Source organism: Salmo trutta, unplaced genomic scaffold (assembly GCF_901001165.1).
Source record: "Salmo trutta unplaced genomic scaffold, fSalTru1.1, whole genome shotgun sequence".
Lineage (NCBI taxonomy): Eukaryota > Metazoa > Chordata > Actinopteri > Salmoniformes > Salmonidae > Salmo > Salmo trutta.
In genome coordinates this window covers 325,821-348,320 of record NW_021823104.1, presented here as the reverse complement: position 1 = coordinate 348,320, position 22,500 = coordinate 325,821, and the positions used below count along the sequence as shown (strand labels likewise).

At 44.5% G+C, this 22,500-nt stretch overlaps 2 protein-coding genes and 1 long non-coding RNA gene across 8 annotated transcripts in view; 1 reads left to right on the top strand and 2 right to left on the bottom strand.

Moving 5' to 3' along the window:
• LOC115188922 (caspase recruitment domain-containing protein 11) overlaps window positions 1-9,946 on the bottom strand; it is a 92,616-nt gene extending 82,670 nt beyond the window's left edge. For both annotated transcript variants that reach the window (XM_029747748.1, XM_029747749.1), the window contains exon 1: window positions 9,815-9,946. In XM_029747748.1, coding sequence (XP_029603608.1) covers window positions 9,815-9,863 — 49 coding nt within the window. In that variant the 5' untranslated portion in view covers window positions 9,864-9,946. The remainder of the gene's footprint in view (window positions 1-9,814) is intronic.
• LOC115188923 (AP-5 complex subunit zeta-1) overlaps window positions 1-22,500 on the bottom strand; it is a 389,472-nt gene that overhangs the window by 347,979 nt on the left and 18,993 nt on the right. The gene's annotated exons all lie outside the window — the stretch shown is intronic.
• LOC115188931 (uncharacterized) lies at window positions 18,998-20,323 on the top strand. The gene is made up of 2 exons (XR_003876634.1): window positions 18,998-19,050; window positions 20,227-20,323. It is a non-coding gene; the product is annotated as an uncharacterized LOC115188931 (long non-coding RNA).

Here is a 22,500-nt window from a genome sequence, read left to right as displayed (position 1 = left end):
CTTTCATCATCACTCTATGCACAGGTTAACCCTCACTGTATCCACATCCTACCATACCTTTGTCTGTACATTATACCTTGAATCTATTCTACTGAAAGAGAGGGGGTGGACAGGGTCGGGGGACATAGATGGAGAGAGAGAGGGAAAGAGAGAGAGAGAGGGAGAGGGAGAGAGAGAGGGAGAGAGAGAGGGAGAGACAGAGGGAGAGAGAGAGGGAGAGAGAGAGGGAGAGACAGAGGGAGAGACAGAGGGAGAGACAGAGGGAGAGAGAGAGGGAAAGAGAGAGAGAGGGAGAGGGAGAGAGAGAGGGAGAGGGAGAGAGGAGGGAGAGGGAGAGAGAGGGAGAGGGAGAGAGAGAGGGAAAGAGAGAGGAGAGAGAGAGAGAAATAAGGGAAAAGCAAGAGAGAGGGAAAAGGGAGAGAGAGAGGGGAGAGGGAGAGAGAGAGGGAGAAAGAGGGAGAGAGAGAGGGAGAGGGGATAGACAGAGGGAGAGACAGAGGGAAAAGAGAGAGATAGGGAAAGAGAGAGGGAAAGAGAGAGGGAGAGAGAGAGGGGGAGAGAGAGAAAAAGGGAGAGAGAGGGAGAGAGAGAGGGAAAGAGAGAGGGAAAGGGAGAGAGAGAGAGAGAGAGAGGGAAAGGGAGAGAGATAGACTTAAACGCTTTAACATCATCCTCAGCTCTGGCATTTAAAAAAATCTATATTTAACTAGGCAAGTCAGTTAAGAACAAATTCTTATTTACATTGACGACCTACCGAAAAGGCCTCCTGCGGAGACGGGGGCTGGGATTAAAAATACAAATAAATGTAAGAAAAATACACATCACGACAAGATAGACAACACAACACTACATAAAGAGAGACCTAAGACAAACAACATGGTAGCACCACAGCATGGTAGAAAACACAGCATGGTAGCACCACAGCATGGTAGAAACACAACATGACAACACAGCATGGTAAGCACACAGCATGGTAGAAACACAGCATGGTAGAAACACAGCATGGTAGCACCACAGCATGGTAGAAACACAACATGACAACACAGCATGGTAGAAACACAGCATGGTAGAAACACAACATGACAACACAGCATGGTAGCACCACAGCATGGTAGCACCACAGCATGGTAGAAACACAACATGACAACACAGCATGGTAGCACCACAGCATGGTAGAAACACAGCATGGTAGAAACACAACATGACAACACAGCATGGTAGCACCACAGCATGGTAGAAACACAACATGACAACACAGCATGGTAGCAACACAGCATGGTAGCAACACAGCATGGTAGCAACACAGCATGGTAGAAACACAGCATGGTAGCACCACAGCATGGTAGAAACACAACATGACAACACAGCATGGTAGAAACACAACATGGTAGCAACACAGCATGGCAGCAACACAACATGGTAGAAACACAACATAACAACAACATGGTAGCAACACAACATGGTAGCAGAACAAAACAGGGTACAAACATTATTGGGCACAGACAACAGCACAAGAAGGTAGAGACAACAATACATCACACAAAGCAGCCACAACTGTCAGTAAGAGTGTCCATGATTGATGAAGAGATGGAGATAAAACTGTCCAGTTTGAGTGTTTGTTGCAGCTCGTTCCGGTCGCTGGCTGCGGCGAACTGAAAAGACCAAGGGAGGTGTGTGCTTTGGGGACCTTTAACAGAATGGGACTTATACCTGTACCCTCCCACCTGACCACTGCTTGTCTCTGACCCTGAGTCTGTCTGCCGTCCTGTACCTTGACCTCTACTCTGGATTATCGACCCCGGCCTGACCTGCTGTCTGCCATCCTGTACCCTGACCTCTACTCTGGATTATCGACCCCGGCCTGACCTGACCCTGAGTCTGCCATCCTGTACCTTGACCTCTACTCTGGATTATCGACCCCGGCCTGACCTGACCCTGAGTCTGTCTGCCGTCCTGTACCTTGACCTCTACTCTGGATTATCGACCCCGGCCTGACCTGCTGTCTGCCGTCCTGTACCTTGGCCTCTACTCTGGATTATCGACCCCGGCCTGACCTGCTGTCTGCCGTCCTGTACCCTGGCCTCTACTCTGGATTATCGACCCCCGGCCTGACCTGCTGTCTGCCGTCCTGTACCCTGACCTCTACTCTGGATTATCGACCCCGGCCTGACCTGCTGTCTGCCGTCCTGTACCTTGGCCTCTACTCTGGATTATCGACCCCGGCCTGACCTGCTGTCTGCCGTCCTGTACCTTGGCCTCTACTCTGGATTATCGACCCCGGCCTGCCATAACCTGTCGTTTGCCTGCCCCGGTGGTTACAATAAACATTGTTACTTCACACAGTCTGCACTTGGGTCTTACTTTGATTCCTGATTTTTAAAAAAGTATTTGTAACCTACATAGAGTCAAAGTCCTGAGTGTGGGAACAAACTTAGTCTGTCCCACGGTCGGTTCAACAAGAAAGAAAATATTCAACAAAGCCAGAAACCCTAGACCCACTCCAATTTGCATACCGCCCCAACAGATCCACATATGATGCAGTCTCTATTGCACTCCACACTGCCCTTTCACACCTGGACAAAAGGAACACCTGTGTGAGAATGCTATTCATTGACTACAGCTCAGTGTTCAACACCATAGTGCCCTCAAAGCTCATCAATAAGCTAATGACTCTGGGACTAAACACATCCCTCTGCAACTGGATCCTGGACTTCCTGACAGGCAGCCCCCAGATGGTGAGGGTAGGTAACAACACATCTGCCACGCTGATCCTCAACACTGGAGCCCCTCAGGGGTGCGTGCTCAGTCCCCTCCTGTACTCCCTGTTCACTCATGACTGCACGGCCAGGCACAACTCCAACACCATCATTAAGTTTGCAGACGACACAACAGTGGTAGGCCTGACCACTGACAACGACAAGACAGCCTATAGGGAGGAGGTCAGAGACCTGGCCATGTGGTGCCAGAATAACAACCTCTCCCTCAACGTAACCAAGACTAAGGAGATGATTGTGGACTACAGGAAAAGGAGGACCGAGCACGCCCCCATTCTCATCGACGGGGCTGTAGTGGAGCAGGGTGAGAGCTTCAAGTTCCTTGGTGTGCAACATCGAGAGCATCCTGACTGGTTGCATCACTGCCTGGTATGGCAACTGCTCAGCATCTGACCGTAAGGCACTACAGAGGGACTACTAAGCTGCCTGCCATCCAGGACCTCTACACCAGGCGGTGTCAGAGGAAGGCCCTAAAAATTGTCAAGGACCCCAGCCACCCCAGTCATAGACTGTTCTCTCTACTACCACATGGCAAGCGGTACCGGAGTGCCAAGTCTAGGACAAAAAGGCTTCTCAAAAAGTTTTCACCCCCAAGCCATAAGACTCCTGAACAGGTACCCGGACTATTTGCATTGTGTGCCCAAAGCACTGTCAACTGTGGGAACTTATATAGACAGGCGTGTGCCTTTCCAAATCAGTTGAATTTACCACAGGTGGACTCCAACCAACTTCTAGAAACATCTCACAGATGATCCAGGGTCTGAATACTTATGTAAATAAGGTATTTCTGTTTTTATTTTTAATACATTTGCAAAAATGTCTAAAAACCTGGTTTCACTTCTCCATTATGGGGTATTGTGATGTCATTATTGGGGTATTGTGATGTCTTCATGGGGTATTGTGATGTCATCATGGGGTATTGTGATGTCATTATGGGGTATTGTGATGTCATCATGGGGTATTGTGATGTCATTATGGGGTATTGTGTGTAGATTGATGACATTTGTAGTGATTTAATCCATTTTAGAATAAGGCTGTAAGGTACATGTTGTATTGATTTAATCCATTTTAGAATAAGGCTGTAAGGTACATGTTGTATTGATTTAATCCATTTTAGAATAAGGCTGTAAACATGTTGTATTGATTTAATCCATTTTAGAATAAGGCTGTAAGGTACATGTTGTATTGATTTAATCCATTTTAGAATAAGGCTGTAAGGTACATGTTGTATTGATTTAATCCATTTTAGAATAAGGCTGTAAGGTACCAACATGTTGTATTGATTTAATCCATTTTAGAATAAGGCTGTAAGGTACATGTTGTATTGATTTAATCCATTTTAGAATAAGGCTGTAAGGTACATGTTGTATTGATTTAATCCATTTTAGAATAAGGCTGTAAGGTACATGTTGTATTGATTTAATCCATTTTAGAATAAGGCTGTAAGGTACATGTTGTATTGATTTAATCCATTTTAGAATAAGGCTGTAAGGTACATGTTGTATTGATTTAATCCATTTTAGAATAAGGCTGTAACAACATGTTGTACTGATTTAATCCATTTTAGAATAAGGCTGTAAACATGTTGTATTGATTTAATCCATTTTAGAATAAGGCTGTAAGGTACCAACATGTTGTATTGATTTAATCCATTTTAGAATAAGGCTGTAAGGTACATGTTGTATTGATTTAATCCATTTTAGAATAAGGCTGTAAGGTACATGTTGTATTGATTTAATCCATTTTAGAATAAGGCTGTAAGGTACCAACATGTTGTATTGATTTAATCCATTTTAGAATAAGGCTAAAGGTACATGTTGTATTGATTTAATCCATTTTAGAATAAGGCTGTAAGGTACCAACATGTTGTATTGATTTAATCCATTTTAGAATAAGGCTGTAAGGTACATGTTGTATTGATTTAATCCATTTTAGAATAAGGCTGTAAGGTACATGTTGTATTGATTTAATCCATTTTAGAATAAGGCTGTAAGGTACATGTTGTATTGATTTAATCCATTTTAGAATAAGGCTGTAAGGTACATGTTGTATTGATTTAATCCATTTTAGAATAAGGCTGTAAGGTACATGTTGTATTGATTTAATCCATTTTAGAATAAGGCTGTAAGGTACATGTTGTATTGATTTAATCCATTTTAGAATAAGGCTGTAAGGTACATGTTGTATTGATTTAATCCATTTTAGAATAAGGCTGTAAGGTAACAACATGTTGTATTGATTTAATCCATTTTAGAATAAGGCTGTAAGGTACATGTTGTATTGATTTAATCCATTTTAGAATAAGGCTGTAAGGTACATGTTGTATTGATTTAATCCATTTTAGAATAAGGCTGTAAGGTAACAACATGTGGCTAAAAGGGGGTCTGAATACTTTCTGCATTTCACTTGATAAGCAAACTAATGTCGTGCCTTTTCACAAAAACAATCTATGTCCACAAATAAAAGGGTTGATTTCCTCCCAGGAGATGGTTTTGGTTTTATTGACCTCAGCTACTTCCTGAGACGTGATGGATGTACAATTCAGCCAATAGCTGTGGTTTTGGTAGAGCGAAATGATTGGTCAGGAGTTAAAGTTCCGGCCCACAGAGCTGCTCAAATCACATTTTTACTTGCGAATGTTTCTACAAATGTACAAAACTTTACGAATCTCTTGATAACATGACAACAGGGACAGAACTCAGAGTCCGAGCGGATTCAGAACCTGTATATATATTCTGAATGAGGCTTGTTGAATGTATTCAGATGTTACAGGTCTGAGACCGGAAACAGTCGCTGTGTGTGTGTGTGTGTGTGTGTGTGTGTGTGTGTGTGTGTGTGTGTGTGTGTGTGTGTGTGTGTGTGTGTGTGTGTGTGTGTGTGTGTGTGTGTGTGTGTGTGTGGCATATGATATCTGGGTTAAACCTGGAGAGAAACAAGAGAGACAGAGAGAGTTGGTGGTGGAGTGGAGACAAAACGCATCCCTGAGGAGAGGCTGTGTTGGTGGTGGAGTGGAGACAAAACACATCCCTGAGGAGAGCCTGTGTTGGAGTGGGGACAAAACACATCCCTGAGGAGAGGCTGTGTTGGTGGTGGAGTGGAGACAAAACACATCCCTGAGGAGAGCCTGTGGGGTGGTGGAGTGGAGACAAAACACATCCCTGAGGAGAGCCTGTGTTGGTGGTGGAGTGGGGACAAAACACATCCCTGAGGAGAGCCTGTGGTGGTGGTGGAGTGGAGACAAAACACATCCCTGAGGAGAGGCTGTGTTGGTGGTGGAGTGGGGACAAAACACATCCCTGAGGAGAGACTGTGTTGGTGGTGGAGTGGAGACAAAACACATCCCTGAGGAGAGCCTGTGTTGGTGGTGGAGTGGAGACAAAACACATCCCTGAGGAGAGCCTGTGTTGGTGTTGGAGTGTGGACAAAACACATCCCTGAGGAGAGCCTGTGTTGGTGGTGGAGTGGAGACAAAACACATCCCTGAGGAGAGCCTGTGGTGGAGTGGAGACAAAACACATCCCTGAGGAGAGCCTGTGTTGGAGTGGGGACAAAACACATCCCTGAGGAGAGCCTGTGTTGGTGGTGGAGTGGGGACAAAACACATCCCTGAGGAGAGCCTGTGTTGGTGGTGGAGTGGGGACAAAACACATCCCTGAGGAGAGCCTGTGTTGGTGGTGGAGTGGAGACAAAACACATCCCTGTGGAGAGGCTGTGTTGGTGGTGAAGTGGAGACAAAACACATCCCTGAGGAGAGCCTGTGTTGGTGGTGGAGTGGGGACAAAACACATCCCTGAGGAGAGCCTGTGTTGGTGGTGGAGTGGAGACAAAACACATCCCCGAGGAGAGCCTGTGGTGGTGGTGGAGTGGGGACAAAACACATCCCTGAGGAGAGCCTGTGTTGGTGGTGGAGTGGGGACAAAACACATCCCTGAGGAGAGCCTGTGTTGGTGGTGGAGTGGAGACAAAACACATCCCTGTGGAGAGACTGTGTTGGAGTGGGGACAAATTCACATCCCTGAGGAGAGGCTGTGTTGGTGGTGGAGTGGGGACAAAACACATCCCTGAGGAGAGCCTGTGTTGGTGTTGGAGTGTGGACAAAACACATCCCTGAGAGAGCCTGTGTTGGTGGTGGAGTGGAGACAAAACACATCCCTGAGGAGAGCCTGTGGTGGAGTGGAGACAAAACACATCCCTGAGGAGAGCCTGTGTTGGAGTGGGGACAAACACATCCCTGAGGAGAGCCTGTGTTGGTGGTGGAGTGGGGACAAAACACATCCCTGAGGAGAGCCTGTGTTGGTGGTGGAGTGGGGACAAAACACATCCCTGAGGAGAGCCTGTGTTGGTGGTGGAGTGGAGACAAAACACATCCCTGTGGAGAGACTGTGTTGGTGGTGAAGTGGAGACAAAACACATCCCTGAGGAGAGCCTGTGTTGGTGGTGGAGTGGGGACAAAACACATCCCTGAGGAGAGCCTGTGTTAGTGGTGCATATGTCTGACACGTGGGGACCTATTCTGACTCGCTGTGACCGTTGGCTCAGGAAGTCCAACAGCCACAGAACCAGCCCCCATCTAAGGAGACAAAACACATCCCTAAGGAGAACCAGCCCCCATCTAAGGAGTAGTCCCGAATGAGTCTCTGTGCCAGAATGTAGGGCTACGATACTGTACTATACTGACTGTATACACTATATACTTACTGTACTATACTATACTGTACTATACTGACTGTATACACTATATACTTACTGTACTATACTGTCTATACTGTACTATACTGACTGTATACACTATGTACTTACTGTACTATAATATACTATACTGACTGACTGTATACACTATATACGTACTGTACTATACTGTACTATACTGACTGTATATACTATGTGCTTACTGTACTATAGTATACTGTACTATACTGACTGTATACACTATATACTTACTGTACTATACTGACTGTATACACTGTATACTTACTGTACTATACTATACTGTACTATACTGACTGTATATACTATATACTTACTGTACTATACTGTACTATACTGACTGACTGTATATACTATATACTTACTGTACTATACTATACTATACTGACTGTATACACTGTATACTTACTGTACTATACTGTACTATACTATTCTGACTGTATATACTATATACTTACTGTACTATATCGTACTGTCCTATACTGACTGTACATACTATATACTTACTGTACTATATTGTACTGTACTATACTGACTGTATATACTATGTGCTTACTGTACTATACTGGCTGTATATACTAACTATATACTATACTACAATATACTGACTGTATATACTATATACTGACTGTATGTACTATACTATACTGTACTGACTGCATGTACTATATACTTACTGTACAGTACTACACTGTACTATACTGACTGTATGTACTATATACTTACTGTACTGTACTATACTATACTGTACTGACTGCATGTACTATATACTTATTGTACAGTACTACACTGTACTATACTGACTGTATGTACTATATACTTACTGTACTGTACTATACTATACTGTACTGACTATGTACTATATACTTACTGTACAGTTCTACACTGTACTATACTGACTGTATATACTATATACTTACTGTACAGTACTACACTGTACTATACTGACTGTATGTACTATATACTTACAGTACTGTACTGTACTGACTATGTACTATGTACTTACAGTACTGTACTATACTGACTCAGCATTAGTATCACTTTGGAACTTTCACTGAACATGTAGAAAATCTGAATGGGCCTTCAGTTGGTAGAGCAACGCCAGCATGGTGTGTTATATATACTGGCCTTCCCTGTGGTTCAGTTGGTAGAGCAACGCCAGCATGGTGTGTTATACATACTGGCCTTCCCTGTGGTTCAGTTGGTAGAGCAACGCCAGCATGGTGTGTTATATATACTGGCCTTCCCTGTGGCTCAGTTGGTAGAGCAACGCCAGCATGGTGTGTTATACATACTGGCCTTCCCTGTGGTTCAGTTGGTAGAGCAACGCCAGCATGGTGTGTTATACATACTGGCCTTCCCTGTGTTCAGTTGGTAGAGCAACGCCAGCATGGCGTGTTATACATACTGGCCTTCCCTGTGGTTCAGTTGGTAGAGCAACGCCAGCATGGTGTGTTATACATACTGGCCTTCCCTGTGGTTCAGTTGGTAGAGCAACGCCAGCATGGTGTGTTATACATACTGGCCTTCCCTGTGGTTCAGTTGGTAGAGCAACGCCAGCATGGCGTGTTATACATACTGGCCTTCCCTGTGGTTCAGTTGGTAGAGCAACGCCAGCATGGTGTGGTTATATATACTGGCCTTCCCTGTGGTTCAGTTGGTAGAGCAACGCCAGCATGGTGTGTTATACATACTGGCCTTCCCTGTGGCTCAGTTGGTAGAGCATGGTGTTTACAACACCAGCATGGTGTTTACAAACGCCAGCACGGTGTTTACAAACGCCAGCACGGTGTTTACAAACGCCAGCATGGTGTGTTATACATACTGGCCTTCCCTGTAGCTCAGTTGGTAGAGCATGGTGTTTACAACGCCAGCATGGTGTTTGCAACGCCAGCATGGTGTTTGCAACGCCAGCATGGTGTTTGCAACGCCAGCATGGTGTATTATACATACTGGCCTTCCCCGTGGCTCAGTTGGTAGAGCATGGTGTTTGCAACGCCAGGGTTGTGGGTTTGATTCCCACGGGGGGGCCAGTGCAAATTTTTTTTTACAAAAATGCATGAAATGAAATGTATGCATTCACTTCTGTAAGTCGCTCTGGATAAGAGCGTCTGCTAAATGACTAAAATGCAAAACCAGCAGATAGTCCTCCAGTTCTCTCTCTCTCTCTTTCACACTATCTTTCTGTTTCTCTCCTCCAGTTCTCTCTCTCTCTCCTCTCCATCGTTTTGGTTAAAGTGAGACACATTAGATAATTAAACTATTTAAATCATTACATCGTTACCCAGCTGTTGCTTAGCAGTTGAAAACATAAATGAATGAAAGTTATTTACCTGACAAAGACGACGAACTGACTGTATAGAGTCGCTGACACCCATGCATCTAATGCTGCTCTGAGAGAGAGAGAGAGAGAGAGAGAGAGAGAGAGAGAGAGAGAGAGAGAGAGAGAGAGAGAGAGAGAGAGAGAGAGAGAGAGAGAGAGAGAGGTGTAGAGAGAGAGTGACAGAGAGAGAGAGAGAGACAGAGAGAGAGGTGTAGAGAGAGAGAGACAGAGAGAGAGAGAGACAGAGAGAGAGACAGAGAGAGAGAGAGAGACAGAGAGAGAGAGAGAGACACAGAGAGAGAGAGACAGAGAGAGAGAGAAAGAGAGAGGTTTACTCCATTCTAAGCAAACAGATGTTTATCTGAGGACAGATCAGCTGGACTGAGAAGTGAATTCATACTACCGAAATGTCACCTGCCACACAGACACAGAAAGAGCGGGGCGGGGTGAGGGTGAAAATAACAAGTGCATCGCGCTGAGCGGCAGGGTGTGAAAGAACCAATAATGCCCCTTTGAACTGAGATAGAGGGAGGGGGGAGAGAGAGAGAGAGAGAGAGAGAGAGAGAGAGAGGAAGAGGGAGGGAGGGAGGGAGGGAGGGAGAGAGAGAGAGAGAGAGAGAGAGAGAGAGAGAAGAGAGGGGAGAGAGAGAAGAGAGAGAGAGAGAGAGAGAGAGAGAGAGGAGAGAGAGAGAGAGAGAGGAGAGAGAGAGAGAGAGAGAGAGAGAGAGAGAGAGAGAGAGAGAGAGAGAGAGAGAGAGAGAGAGAGAGAGAGAGAGGGGGAGAGAGAAAGAGAGAGGGAGGGGGGAGAGAGAAAGAGAGGGAGGGGGGAGAGAGAAAAGAGAGAAAGAGAGAGAGAGAGAAAGAGAGAAAGAGAGAGAGAGAGAAATAGAGGGAGGGAGAGAGAGAGAGAGACAGAGAGAGACAGAGAGAGAGAGAGGTAGAGAGAGAGAAATAGAGGGAGGGGAGAGAGAGAGAGAATCAATTGTTCTTAAATTTTATTAAATATACTTTTTGTATTGATTTGATGTTAATAAAATAATAATACAAAATAATATTTATATTTTTGTAATTCGTTGGCAGCCATATTGGATTTTCTATGCGCTGATGTCCCTGGACCAGTGACCACGTCCGTGAAGATGGCCGAGTGGCGCAGCGGTCTAAGGCACTGCATCTCAGTGCAAGAGGCATACTACAGTCCCTGGTTCAAATCCAGGCTGTATCACATCCGGCCATGGTTTGGAGTCCCCCTAGGGCGGCGCACAATTGACCCAGCGTCATCCGGTTTTGGCCGGAGTAGACCGTCCATGTAAATAAGTATTTGTTCTGACTTGTCTAGTTAAATACCGGTTAAAACTACAGCGTAATGAAATACGTCATTAACGGGCAGACTCGCTGACAACGCGGAACTAGTGGAGAATTCACGTGATTGTCAGTCGGGACATGTTTCCCGAGCGGACAATTTACAAACATTGTTTGGACGCTACGATGTATTCAGCAGGAACAGAGAGTTTGATCAACAAGCCAGGTAAGACCCGGCAGTTAGCGGTGTTCAGAGCAGAGGTCAAGTCGAGGAAAGGACACTGTTCTCCGCCTGCTTCTGTTCGTCGTACCCCCGCTACATGTCATGTTGTTGGTGTTAGTTTGCTCTTGTCACCTCGCAACCACAACCGAGCTGGTAAGGTACACTGAACAAAAATATAAACGCAACATTTTCTAAGATTTTTAGTGAGTTACAGTTTCATAGAAGGAAATCAGTCAATTGAAATAAATATTTTAGGCCCTAATCATAGATTTCACATGACTGAGAATACAGATATGGATCTGTTGGTAACAGATACTTAAAAAAAGGGGGGGCAGGGGCGAAAATCTGATATCCACTTTAGAGGGGACAATTACATGACATTTTCTCCAAGAGCAATTCCTGAGGGGGACACCAAAAGTAGTGCTGTAACACATAGCCTACATTGTAATATGGTAAATGTATATTGAGGAACCAAAGAAATAAGGGTGTTTGCCGTACTCCTAACTACCGGTACCCAAAACTACACAACTAATCACAACAGCAATACCATTGCCTTTAACAAATCTTAGTTCAGTCACCAGTTTAAGTTGAGAGTGGGGGTATCCATGGCATTTTCCAATTATGTTCCTATTTTACAAGTCAAAAAAATGGAGAACCTTTCATAATGTTGCCAAACAAAGACTCAACAAACGTACCTGAGACTCCCTGTCTCTGCCAGTCTGTCCCTGCATATCTGTCCCCAACTCTGCTGTCTGTGTGCCATCTGTTGCCTGCTCTGCCTAATGACATCATTGGGAACATTTCCATTAGAATTTCATTTCTTTCTATGAACATTTATCAACTAGTCTTTGAGATATTAGGCTACTAGGGTTCTTACTATGCGTTTTGGTGTACTGAAAAATACTCTGATGTCCGTCTTTTATTTTTCTGCCATTTTTCTACCTGGCCTGGCTGGCTACACACACACACGTGTGTAGGTTATTTACAGTAGGAGATGGGCTTCTATCATCTTCTATCATTCTATTTGGGCTTCGATCTAAAAGGTAGCTAGCAAATGTGAAACGGATTAAAATGACAAGAGTTGACAGCTGTATGAGTTCACCATTTACACAACATATGCTGCAACCTTTTGTAATTTTAATAGTTTGTTTCATATTGGCTCGCTTCCAACAATAGCTGAATTTGCAAAGCTAGCGAGCACCAAGTCAGTTTTAGTGGTGTTGCTATAATCTTTGCTACCCGTGTTAAATAAAGGTGAAATAAAAATAAATAAATAAAAGTTCCCTTGCGACAATTTAGCTTTTGCAACGAGACCATTAAATATATTTAAGACAATGGTAGACTAGAGTGTAGTTCTGTTCAGTTATCGCTAACCTTATCACAGGGACTTTGAAGCACTAACTTACATCATCTGCATGCTGATTTCCATCTTTGACGACGCCACATAAATGGAAATAGGTACTAGCTAGGTTAATAGTTAATATTTGCGCGCTAGCTCTGCATATTCAGCTAGTGTGTGTGTGCGTGATTGACTGGATGAAACCTCACGTCAGTTACGTAGCAAGCTAAGGAACTGGCAGTGGATCAAACCATTGTGAGGCAAAGGGCGGGGGGTCGCAATCTTTTGAAACTTAAAAACGCACTATTAAGTGTCTATAATCAGCACAATTGCTTTCAATTGCGTATTATTAATATTATTTAAATTACATAGTTATGTTTCAGTGATATAGTGGGGGGGACAAATCATATTTTTTCCCAGGATGGGGGGGTCGTGTCCCCCTGTCCCCCCCGGGATTTCCGCCCCTGGGTAGGGGTGTGGATCAGAAAACCAGTCAGTATCTGTTGTGACCACAATTGTCCTCATGCAGCTCATCTCCTTCACATAGAGTTGATCAGGCTGTTGATTGTGGATGTTGTCCCACTCTTCATATTAAATAAAATACAAATGGCTGTGAGAAGTGCTGGATATTGGCGGGAACTGGAACACGCTGTCAAACATGTCGAGTCCAGAGCATCCCAAACATGCTCAGTGGGTGACATGTCTGATGAGTATGCTGGCCATGGAAGAACTGGGACATTTTCAGCTGCCAGGAATTGTGTTCATATTGTCGTGTCTTTGGCTATGCCGGATTAAGTGATATGACATGCTATTCTATAAAATCCTTTCTCTGTAATTAATATCACCTGATTGAGCTAATCATGTAAATGTAATTAACTAGAAAGTCGGGGCACCACGAAAGAGGTGTTATAGAGCTTGTTATCTTCCGAATAAACTCTGAAAGACTTAGTAATATTTGACATCAATAGCAGTCATATTAATCGTCACCTTATTTCAGTCTCATCTGAAAGTTGTAAATTCTTGGTTATCTTCACGAACTCTGGCTAACAAGTTGAATCATCAATACAAAATTGGGTTTAATTATTTATTTCCTAAATACCTACTAATCACACAGAATTACATATACACAGAATGCAAATGATGTCATACAGAAAACGTCCCTGGTGGACGGAACCTGTATGACGGCTTGTTACGCAAAGAAAGGGGGTTGGGCTTGAATGAAATAGCGGAAGACTGAGGAACAAAGGGAGAAGCTAAACTTTCGTAAATACAGTATCTTATGCATTCTAAATTACCGCCCATTTGGAAAAGGAAAATGCATAAATATTTACTCTGAGCTGCGCTTCAGTAGGTTGTCGTAGATGCTGGCCGTGTTGGCCAACAGAGATCTTCCTGTCCTCGGAAGAATTGTCTCTGGTGGTAAATTGGTTACGTTGTAGTATCTTCGTTGTCTGTTAGACTGGATATGCCCTCCGTCCTTTCCTAGCCCACGTTTACAGCTGCTGTTGCTACTCAACGGTTAGGATGTCTCACTTCTTTAGTGAATAAGATTCAAAGTTCATACCATTCACAACCAAAGCTCACGCTGAGGTTGGCTTAGTTCTGTAGTTGACATGTCAGGCCTTTTTAACGTGGAACCGTCGTCCTATCGTCCTTGGAAACAGGAGGTTACATTTTCATCAACGGGCTTATATAGTGAAGGGAGAGAAGGGTGTGTTTCATAGTGTTATAACCAATGTCTCTTCACAGGGGCGGGGCCAATGATTGAGCAGGGCTCTAACCTTATGAAAACCCAATTCTCTCATTTGGAAGCTAAAATTACGTTTAATCTTTTCACAAATAGTTTCATATTTAAACATTTAAATAGCACAACAATTCCATGTGAATCTGATAACTAGAATGTGTAGACTTTCCCAGATACAGTTTATGTCGTCCTGTCATCAGTCATAATGTCTCAGACGCCAACTGATCTGACATCATACTCATTAAGTACCATGCATATTGCCAACTGGTTCTATTACTGAAATATGGGTTTCCTTTCCCCCCACTTGTTTGATGTTCCCCAGACTCTTTATTGTTAACAAAGGCCATTCGAGAGTCCTTCAGTGGGGTCAGAGAGAGAGGGAAGAGAGAAAGGTATTTATGGGGGTCATAAACCTTACCCACAGACCAACCTCATGACATTATCCTTGCGACATGGGGCCGTGCATTATCATGCTGAAACATGAGGTGATGGCAGTGATGAATTTTGGCTCCCCGAGTGGCGCAGCGGTCTAAGGCACTGCATATCAGTTGCAAGAGGCACCACTACAGTCCCTGGTTTGAATCCAGGCTGTATCACATCCGCTGTGATTGGGAGTCCCATATGGCGGCACACAATTGGCCCAGCGTCGTCCGGAGTTTGGCAGGGGTAGGCCATCATTGTAATAAGAATTTGTTCTTAACTGACTTGCCTAATTAAATAAATAAAAAATATAAAATGAATAGGCACGACGATGGGCCACGGAATCTCTGTACATTAAAAATTGCCATTGATAAAATGCAATTGTGTTCGTTGTCGGTAGCTTTATGTCCGCCCGTACCATAACCCCACCGCCACCATGGGGACTCTGTTCACAGTATTCGTATAAACCGTTCGCCATCAGCCAGGTGCAGGTAGAAACGTGGATTAATAATCCGTGGAGAGCTTCTCCAGTGTGCCAGTGGCCATCGAAGGTCAATCGGTCACGACCCTGGTGATGATGACGAGCACACTTCTCCAGTCGGTCACGACCCTGGTGAGGAATGAAGAGCACACTTCTCCAGTGTGCCAGTGGCCATCGAGAGGTGAATCGGTCACGACCCTGGTGATGATGACGAGCACACACGAATGAGCTTCCCTGAGACTGTTTCTGACAGTTTGCGCAGGAAATTATTTGGTTGTGCAAACCCAGTTTCATCAGCGTGTACTGTTTTTACATAGTACTATGTAGTAACCAAAAAGAGTTAAATAAATCAAAATATTTATATTTTTCAAAGTAGCCACCCTTTGCCTTGATGACATCTTGCACACTTCTTGGCATTCTCTCAACCAGCTTCACGAGATAGTCACCTGGAATGCATTTCAATTAACAGGTGTGCCTTGTTAAAGTTAATTTGTGGAATTTCTTTCCTTCTTAATGCGTTTGAGCCAATCAGTTGTGTTGTGACAAGGTAGAAGTGGTATACAGAAGATAGCCATATCTGGTAAAAGACCAAGTCCATATTATGGCGAGAACAGCTGAAATCCGCAACAGGGACAGCGGTGCACGACAAGCGGAGCGAAGGGCACATGGGCCCTGTTGTGTTACCGGATAGCAGCTCAAACTCTCCCCATTGAGCTGTAGACTGGATCACGGTCACATCCAGATGTTTACTACCATATTCCAACGTTATTTCTAGTGTTGGCTGCTATCCTACTCAAAAATAACATGAAGGGGGATGGAACAATCGGCCACGTTAGCTACTTCCGGGGACGTGATTGCAACTGTCCGGTGGGAAGAGAACTCGCATCAGCAAGCACCTTGATACAGCACCTTGATACAGCACCCTGATACAGCACCTTGATACAACACCTTGATACAGCACCTTGATACAGCACCTTGATACAGCACCTTGATACAGCACCTGATACAGCACCCTGATACAGCACCTTGATACAGCACCCTGATACGCACCCTGATAAGCACCCTGATACAGCACCTTGATACAGCACCTTGATACAGCACCTTGATACAGCACCTTGATACAGCACCCTGATACAGCACCCTGATACAGCACCCTGATACAGCACCCTGATACAGCACCTTGATACAGCACCATGATACAGCACCCTGATACAGCACCCTGATACAGCACCCTGATACAGCACCTTGATACAGCACCCTGATCCAGCACCCTGATCCAGCACCTTGATACAACCTTTACATTGGCATCCAGATGGTGAGGAATACTACAAGTTATTTCTCCCTCGTCCAAGTTTAACTAGACCTCAACAGGATGACTGACTGAACCCATTCAGCCTCTCCCTTGTAACTACTGCGCGTCCATGTCACACATGGCTAGTCAAACTCCGAACTCTTCGTTGATACGATGCTGAAACATCAATCCATGGGTGAGTCAGTGCCACAGTTTTATTGGTGCCGAAATGTAATAGTCCTGGTGGCCATTTTATTGGTTTAGATGTTCAGCAGTTTTATGGCTTGGAGTGTAGAAGCTGTTAAGGAGCCTTTGGGTCCTAGACTTGGTGCTCCGGTACCAGCTTGCAGTGCGGTAGCAGAGAGAACAGTCTGACTTGGTGGGGGTAGAAGCTGTTAAGGAGCCTTTGAGTCCTAGACTTGGCGCTCCGGTACCCGCTTTGCCGTGCCAGAGCACCAAAGACAGTGACTTGGGTGACTGGAGTCTTTGACAACTTTTTTAATTGTATTACTTACCATTCATTTGGTCTGCTTTTCAATGCAGAAGGACCTTTTTACCCCCACTCCTATCAATAAAATAATTGTACAAGTGTTCCTTACACAAGTTGATTTGTGTGGACCAATCACCCAGTTTATATTAGTGTGACCAATCACCCAGTTTATATTAGTGTGACCAATCACCCAGTTTATATTAGTGTGACCAATCACCCAGTTTATATTAGTGTGACCAATCACCCAGTTTATATTAGCGTGGACCAATCACCCATTTTGTTTTAGCGTGGACCAATCACCCAGTTTGTTTTAGCGTGGACCAATCACCCAGTTTGTTTTAGCGTGGACCAATCATCCAGTTTGTATTAGCGTGGACCAATCACCCACTTTGTTTTAGCGTGGACCAATCACCCACTTTGTTTTAGCGTGGACCAATCATCCAGTTTGTATTAGCGTGGACCAATCACCCACTTTGTTTTAGCGTGGACCAATCACCCACTTTGTTTTAGCGTGGACCAATCACCCAGTTTGTATTAGCGTGGACCAATCACCCACTTTGTTTTAGCGTGGACCAATCATCCAGTTTGTTTTAGCGTGGACCAATCACCCACTTTGTTTTAGCGTGGACCAATCACCCAGTTGGTTTTAGCCTCTTGTTGTGTTCAGTGGATGAACTGGCTGTTTTCTCAGTCTTTTCTTCTTCTCCTGAGTAGTAACAGCAGTTCAAGCTCTAGCTGTTCAGGCTCTAGCTGTTCAGGCTCTAGCTGTTCAGGCTCTAGCTGTTCAGGCTCTAGCTGTCCAGACTCTAGCTGTTCAGGCTCTAGCTGTTCAGGCTCTAGCTGTTCAGGCTCTAGCTGTTCAGGCTCTAGCTGTTCAGGCTCTAGCTGTCCAGGCTCTAGCTGTCCAGGCTCTAGCTGTTCAGGCTCTAGCTGTTGCAATTCAAAAAGAGACACGTTTGCTTCTGTGACTAAATTGTAGTGTCGTAAAGCATAGAACACCAGACAAGCCTGACATGTAGCTAGCATCTGTAAACGGGGCATAGAACACCGGACTAGCCTGACATGTAGCTAGCATCTGTAAACGGGGCATAGAACACCGGACTAGCCTGACATGTAGCTAGCATCTGTAAACGGGCATATAACACCAGACTAGCCTGACATGTAGCTAGCATCTGTAAACGGGCATATAACACCAGACTAGCCTGACATGTAGCTAGCATCTGTTAATGGGCATATAACACCAGACTAGCCTGACATGTAGCTAGCATCTGTTAACGGGTATAACACCGGATTAGCCTGACATGTAGCTAGCATCTGTAACAGGCATATAACACCAGACTAGCCTGACATGTAGCTAGCATCTGTAAACGGGCATATAACACCAGACTAGCCTGACATGTAGCTAGCATCTGTAAACGGGCATATAACACCAAACTAGCCTGACACGTAGCTAGCATCTGTTAACGGGGCATAATAACACCGAACTAGCCTGACATGTAGCTAGCATCTGTTAACGGGCATATAACAACAGACTAGCCTGACATGTAGCTAGCATCTGTAAACGGGGCATATAACACCAGACTAGCCTGACATGTAGCTAGCATCTGTTAACAGGCATATCGTCGTTAGCTAGAGTCTAACAGAGTGCCTCGGCTACTCATTGACCCTGCCTTGTACTATACCTCTCTGGAGTCGTTCACCTCTGACCCGGAGCTGCATGTAAGTGACAGCTGTGATGTTGTTTCCAGGGAGATCGGGGAGGTGGAGCTCCAGAAGTTCTACAGCCGGATCACCAAGCAGCTGGCGGGTAAAGAACACGGCCATGATGTCATCGACTCACTCCAGAGACTACACCTGATCATGGCCTCAACACAAGTACACTAGGAGGTACCCTACACCCTAAACCCTACACCCTAACTGACTACACCTGATCATGGCCTCAACCAAGTACACTAGGAGGTACCCTACACCCTACACCCTAAACCCTACACCCTAACTGAATACACCTGATCATGGCCTCCACCAAGTACACTAGGAGGTACCCTACACCCTAAACCCTACACCCTAACTGAATACACCTGATCATGGCCTCCACCAAGTACACTAGGAGGTACCCTACACCCTAAACCCTACACCCTAACTGAATACACCTGATCATGGCCTCCACCAAGTACACTAGGAGGTACCCTACACCCTATACCCTAAACCCTACACCCTAACTGAATACACCTGATCATGGCCTCCACCTAGTACACTAGGAGGTACCCTACACCCTAAACCCTAACTGACTACACCTGATCATGGCCTCCACCTAGTACACTAGGAGGAAACCCTACACCCTAAACCCTACACCCTAACTGACTACACCGATCATGGCCTCCACCTAGTACACTAGGGGGTACCCTACACCCTAAACCCTACACCCTAACTGACCTCACCTGATCATGGCCTCCACCTAGTACACTAGGGGGTACCCTACACCCTAAACCCTACACCCTAACTGACTACACCTGATTATGGCCTCCACCTAGTACACTAGGGGGTACCCTACACCCTAAACCCTACACCCTAACTGACTACACCTGATCATGGCCTCCACCTAGTACACTAGGAGGTACCCTACACCCTAAACCCTAAACCCTACACCCTAGCACCAAGTACACCTTATCATGGCCTCAACCAAGTACACTAGGATGTACCCTACACCCTAAACCCTAACTGACTACACCTGATCATGGCCTCCACCTAGTACACTAGGAGGTACCCTACACCCTAAACCCTACACCCTAAACCCTAGCACCAAGTGCACTAGGAGGTACCCTAAACCCTAAACCCTACACCCTAGACCCTAGCACCAAGTACACCTGGATGTAACTGTGTCTCTCTGGTCCTGGAGAGGGTTGTCATATCTGTAAAGAATGGAAGACCATAGTTTCATTCTCATGTGTATTATAGCTGGGCTGGAACAAAAACCTGCACACTTGCCTTCCCCATGCTATTGGGTGGTCGTAGTAGCCTGTTGTCATGGTAGCCTGTTGTCATGGTAGCCTGTTGTCATGGTAGCGTGTTGTCGCAGGAGTGTGTTGTCATGGTAGCGTGTTGTTGTGGTAACCCATGTGTATGCGTTGTCCACAGGCTGCCAGTGGAGCTGCATCAACGTCTGCTGTCGTTTTGTGTGTCTTCCTCTGTGGAGCAGCTGACTGTGTTGACCTCAGCAGTACTCAGAGAAACACTGCCCCCCTCTGGCCCGGAGCAGATCTACACTCTCCATGACTACAGCCCATTAACCAGTCATACTGCTGCGTTAGTACTGTCACAGGTACACACATCCATACTGAATTAGGCTCGTGCCAATTCCCCATAAATGTTTAACCTCTCTAGGGTATGTGGGACGAAATCGTCCCACCTAGTCAACAGCCAGTGGAATCGAGTGGCGCGATATTCAAATACCTTAGAAATGCTATTACTTCAATTTCTCAAACATATGACTATTTTACACCATTTTAAAGACAAGGCTCTCGTTAATCTAACCACATTGTCCGATTTCAAAAAGGCTTTACAGCGAAAGCAAAACATTAGATTATGTCAGCAGAGTACCCAGCCAGAAATAATCACATACCCATTTTTCAAGCTAGCATATAATGTCACAAAAACCAAACCACAGCTAAATGCAGCACTAACCTTTGATGATCTTCATCAGATGCACACCTAGGACATTATATTATACAATACATGCATGTTTTGTTCAATCAAGTTCATATTTATATCAAAAACCAGCTTTTACATTAGCATGTGACGTTCAGAACTAGCAAACATACCGAAAACTTCCGGTGAATTTACTAAATTACTCACGATAAACGTTCACAAAAAACATAACAATTATTTTAAGAATTATAGATACAGAACTCCTTTATGCAATCGCGGTGTCCGATTTTAAAATAGCTTTTCGGCAAAAGCACATTTTGCAATATTCTGAGTAGATAGCTCGCCATCACGGGCTAGCTAATTTGACACCCACCAAGTTTGGCGTTCACTAAACTCAGAATTACTATAAGAAAAATTTGATTACCTTTGCTGTTCTTCATCAGAATGCACTCCCAGGACTTCTACTTCATCCACAAATGTTGTTTTGGTTCAAAATAATCCATAGTTATGTTCAAATATCCTCTGTTTTGTTCTTGCGTTCAAGACACTACCCGAACGGTGACGCGCGGACGCGTATCGTGACAAAAAAAATCAAAATTTTCCATTACCGTACTTCGAAGCATGTCAAACGCTGTTTAAAATAATTCTTTATGCGATTTTCTCGTAAAATAGTGATAATATTCCGGGAGATGTCTTTTTCGTTCAAAGACTGAGAAAGTAAAATGGCCTCTTCACATGCACGCGCGCACCCCGTCTCATTGTTCTCAGATCGACCACTACCAAATGCGCTACTGTTTTTCAGCCATGGGCTGCAAAGTCATCATTCAACGTTTTGCCGCCTTCTGAGAGCCTATGGGAGCCTTAGAAAGGGTCACGTTACAGCAGAGATCCTCAGTCTTCAATGAAGAGGCTATAGAAGGCCAAGAAATGGTCAGAGAGGGCACTTCATGTATGGAATCTTCTCAGGTTTTGGCCTGCCATATGAGTTCTGTTATACTCACAGACACCATTCAAACAGTTTTAGAAACTTTAGAGTGTTTTCTATCCAAATCAAACAATTATATGCATATTCTAGTTTCTGGGCAGTAGTAATAACCAGATTAAATCGGGTACGTTTTTTATCCGGATGTGAAAATACTGCCCCCTACCCTAGAGAGGTTAAACCCCCGAGGCATAGCGAAGCCCAACCATGTTGTTCCATATCTCTTAACTCTCCCATATAGGAAATGGAGGGTTGTGTCAAAATATTTTATTGTAAAGGTGGTTAAATTTATAAATATTGTGACACACACCCCCCTTTAACTCATTATTTTTGGTAGGCGTTCAATACACAAGTTAAATGTTCTCTCATTCAGTGCTGCGTGGTCCTGCCGGACACAATACGTACAGTAAACCCTGTTTTCTGTAAGACAGGTGTTACTGTATGTATTTCTGCCAGGCAGGACCAGACAGGAATGAAAGAGAGAACATTGGACTCAGGAAGTTGTGTATTGAACAGCTACCATAAAGTCAAGTTTACATTCATCATAAATGTTCATAGTTGATATTTCAGCATATTGTATCTGTGTGTTTACAGGTCCTAAATGCTGTAAGATATTCTAATGCAGTTTGTTTGTGAATGTAGGGCAGACAGCTGACTCCTGTATTCCTAATTTGAGCAGTATCAGAGCTTTTTACACAGCCGTCCATTTCATATAAGGTTGGGCTTTGTTATACCTCGGGTAGAGGACTCTCAAAACATGAAGCCCTTTTGGAGGATTGGCG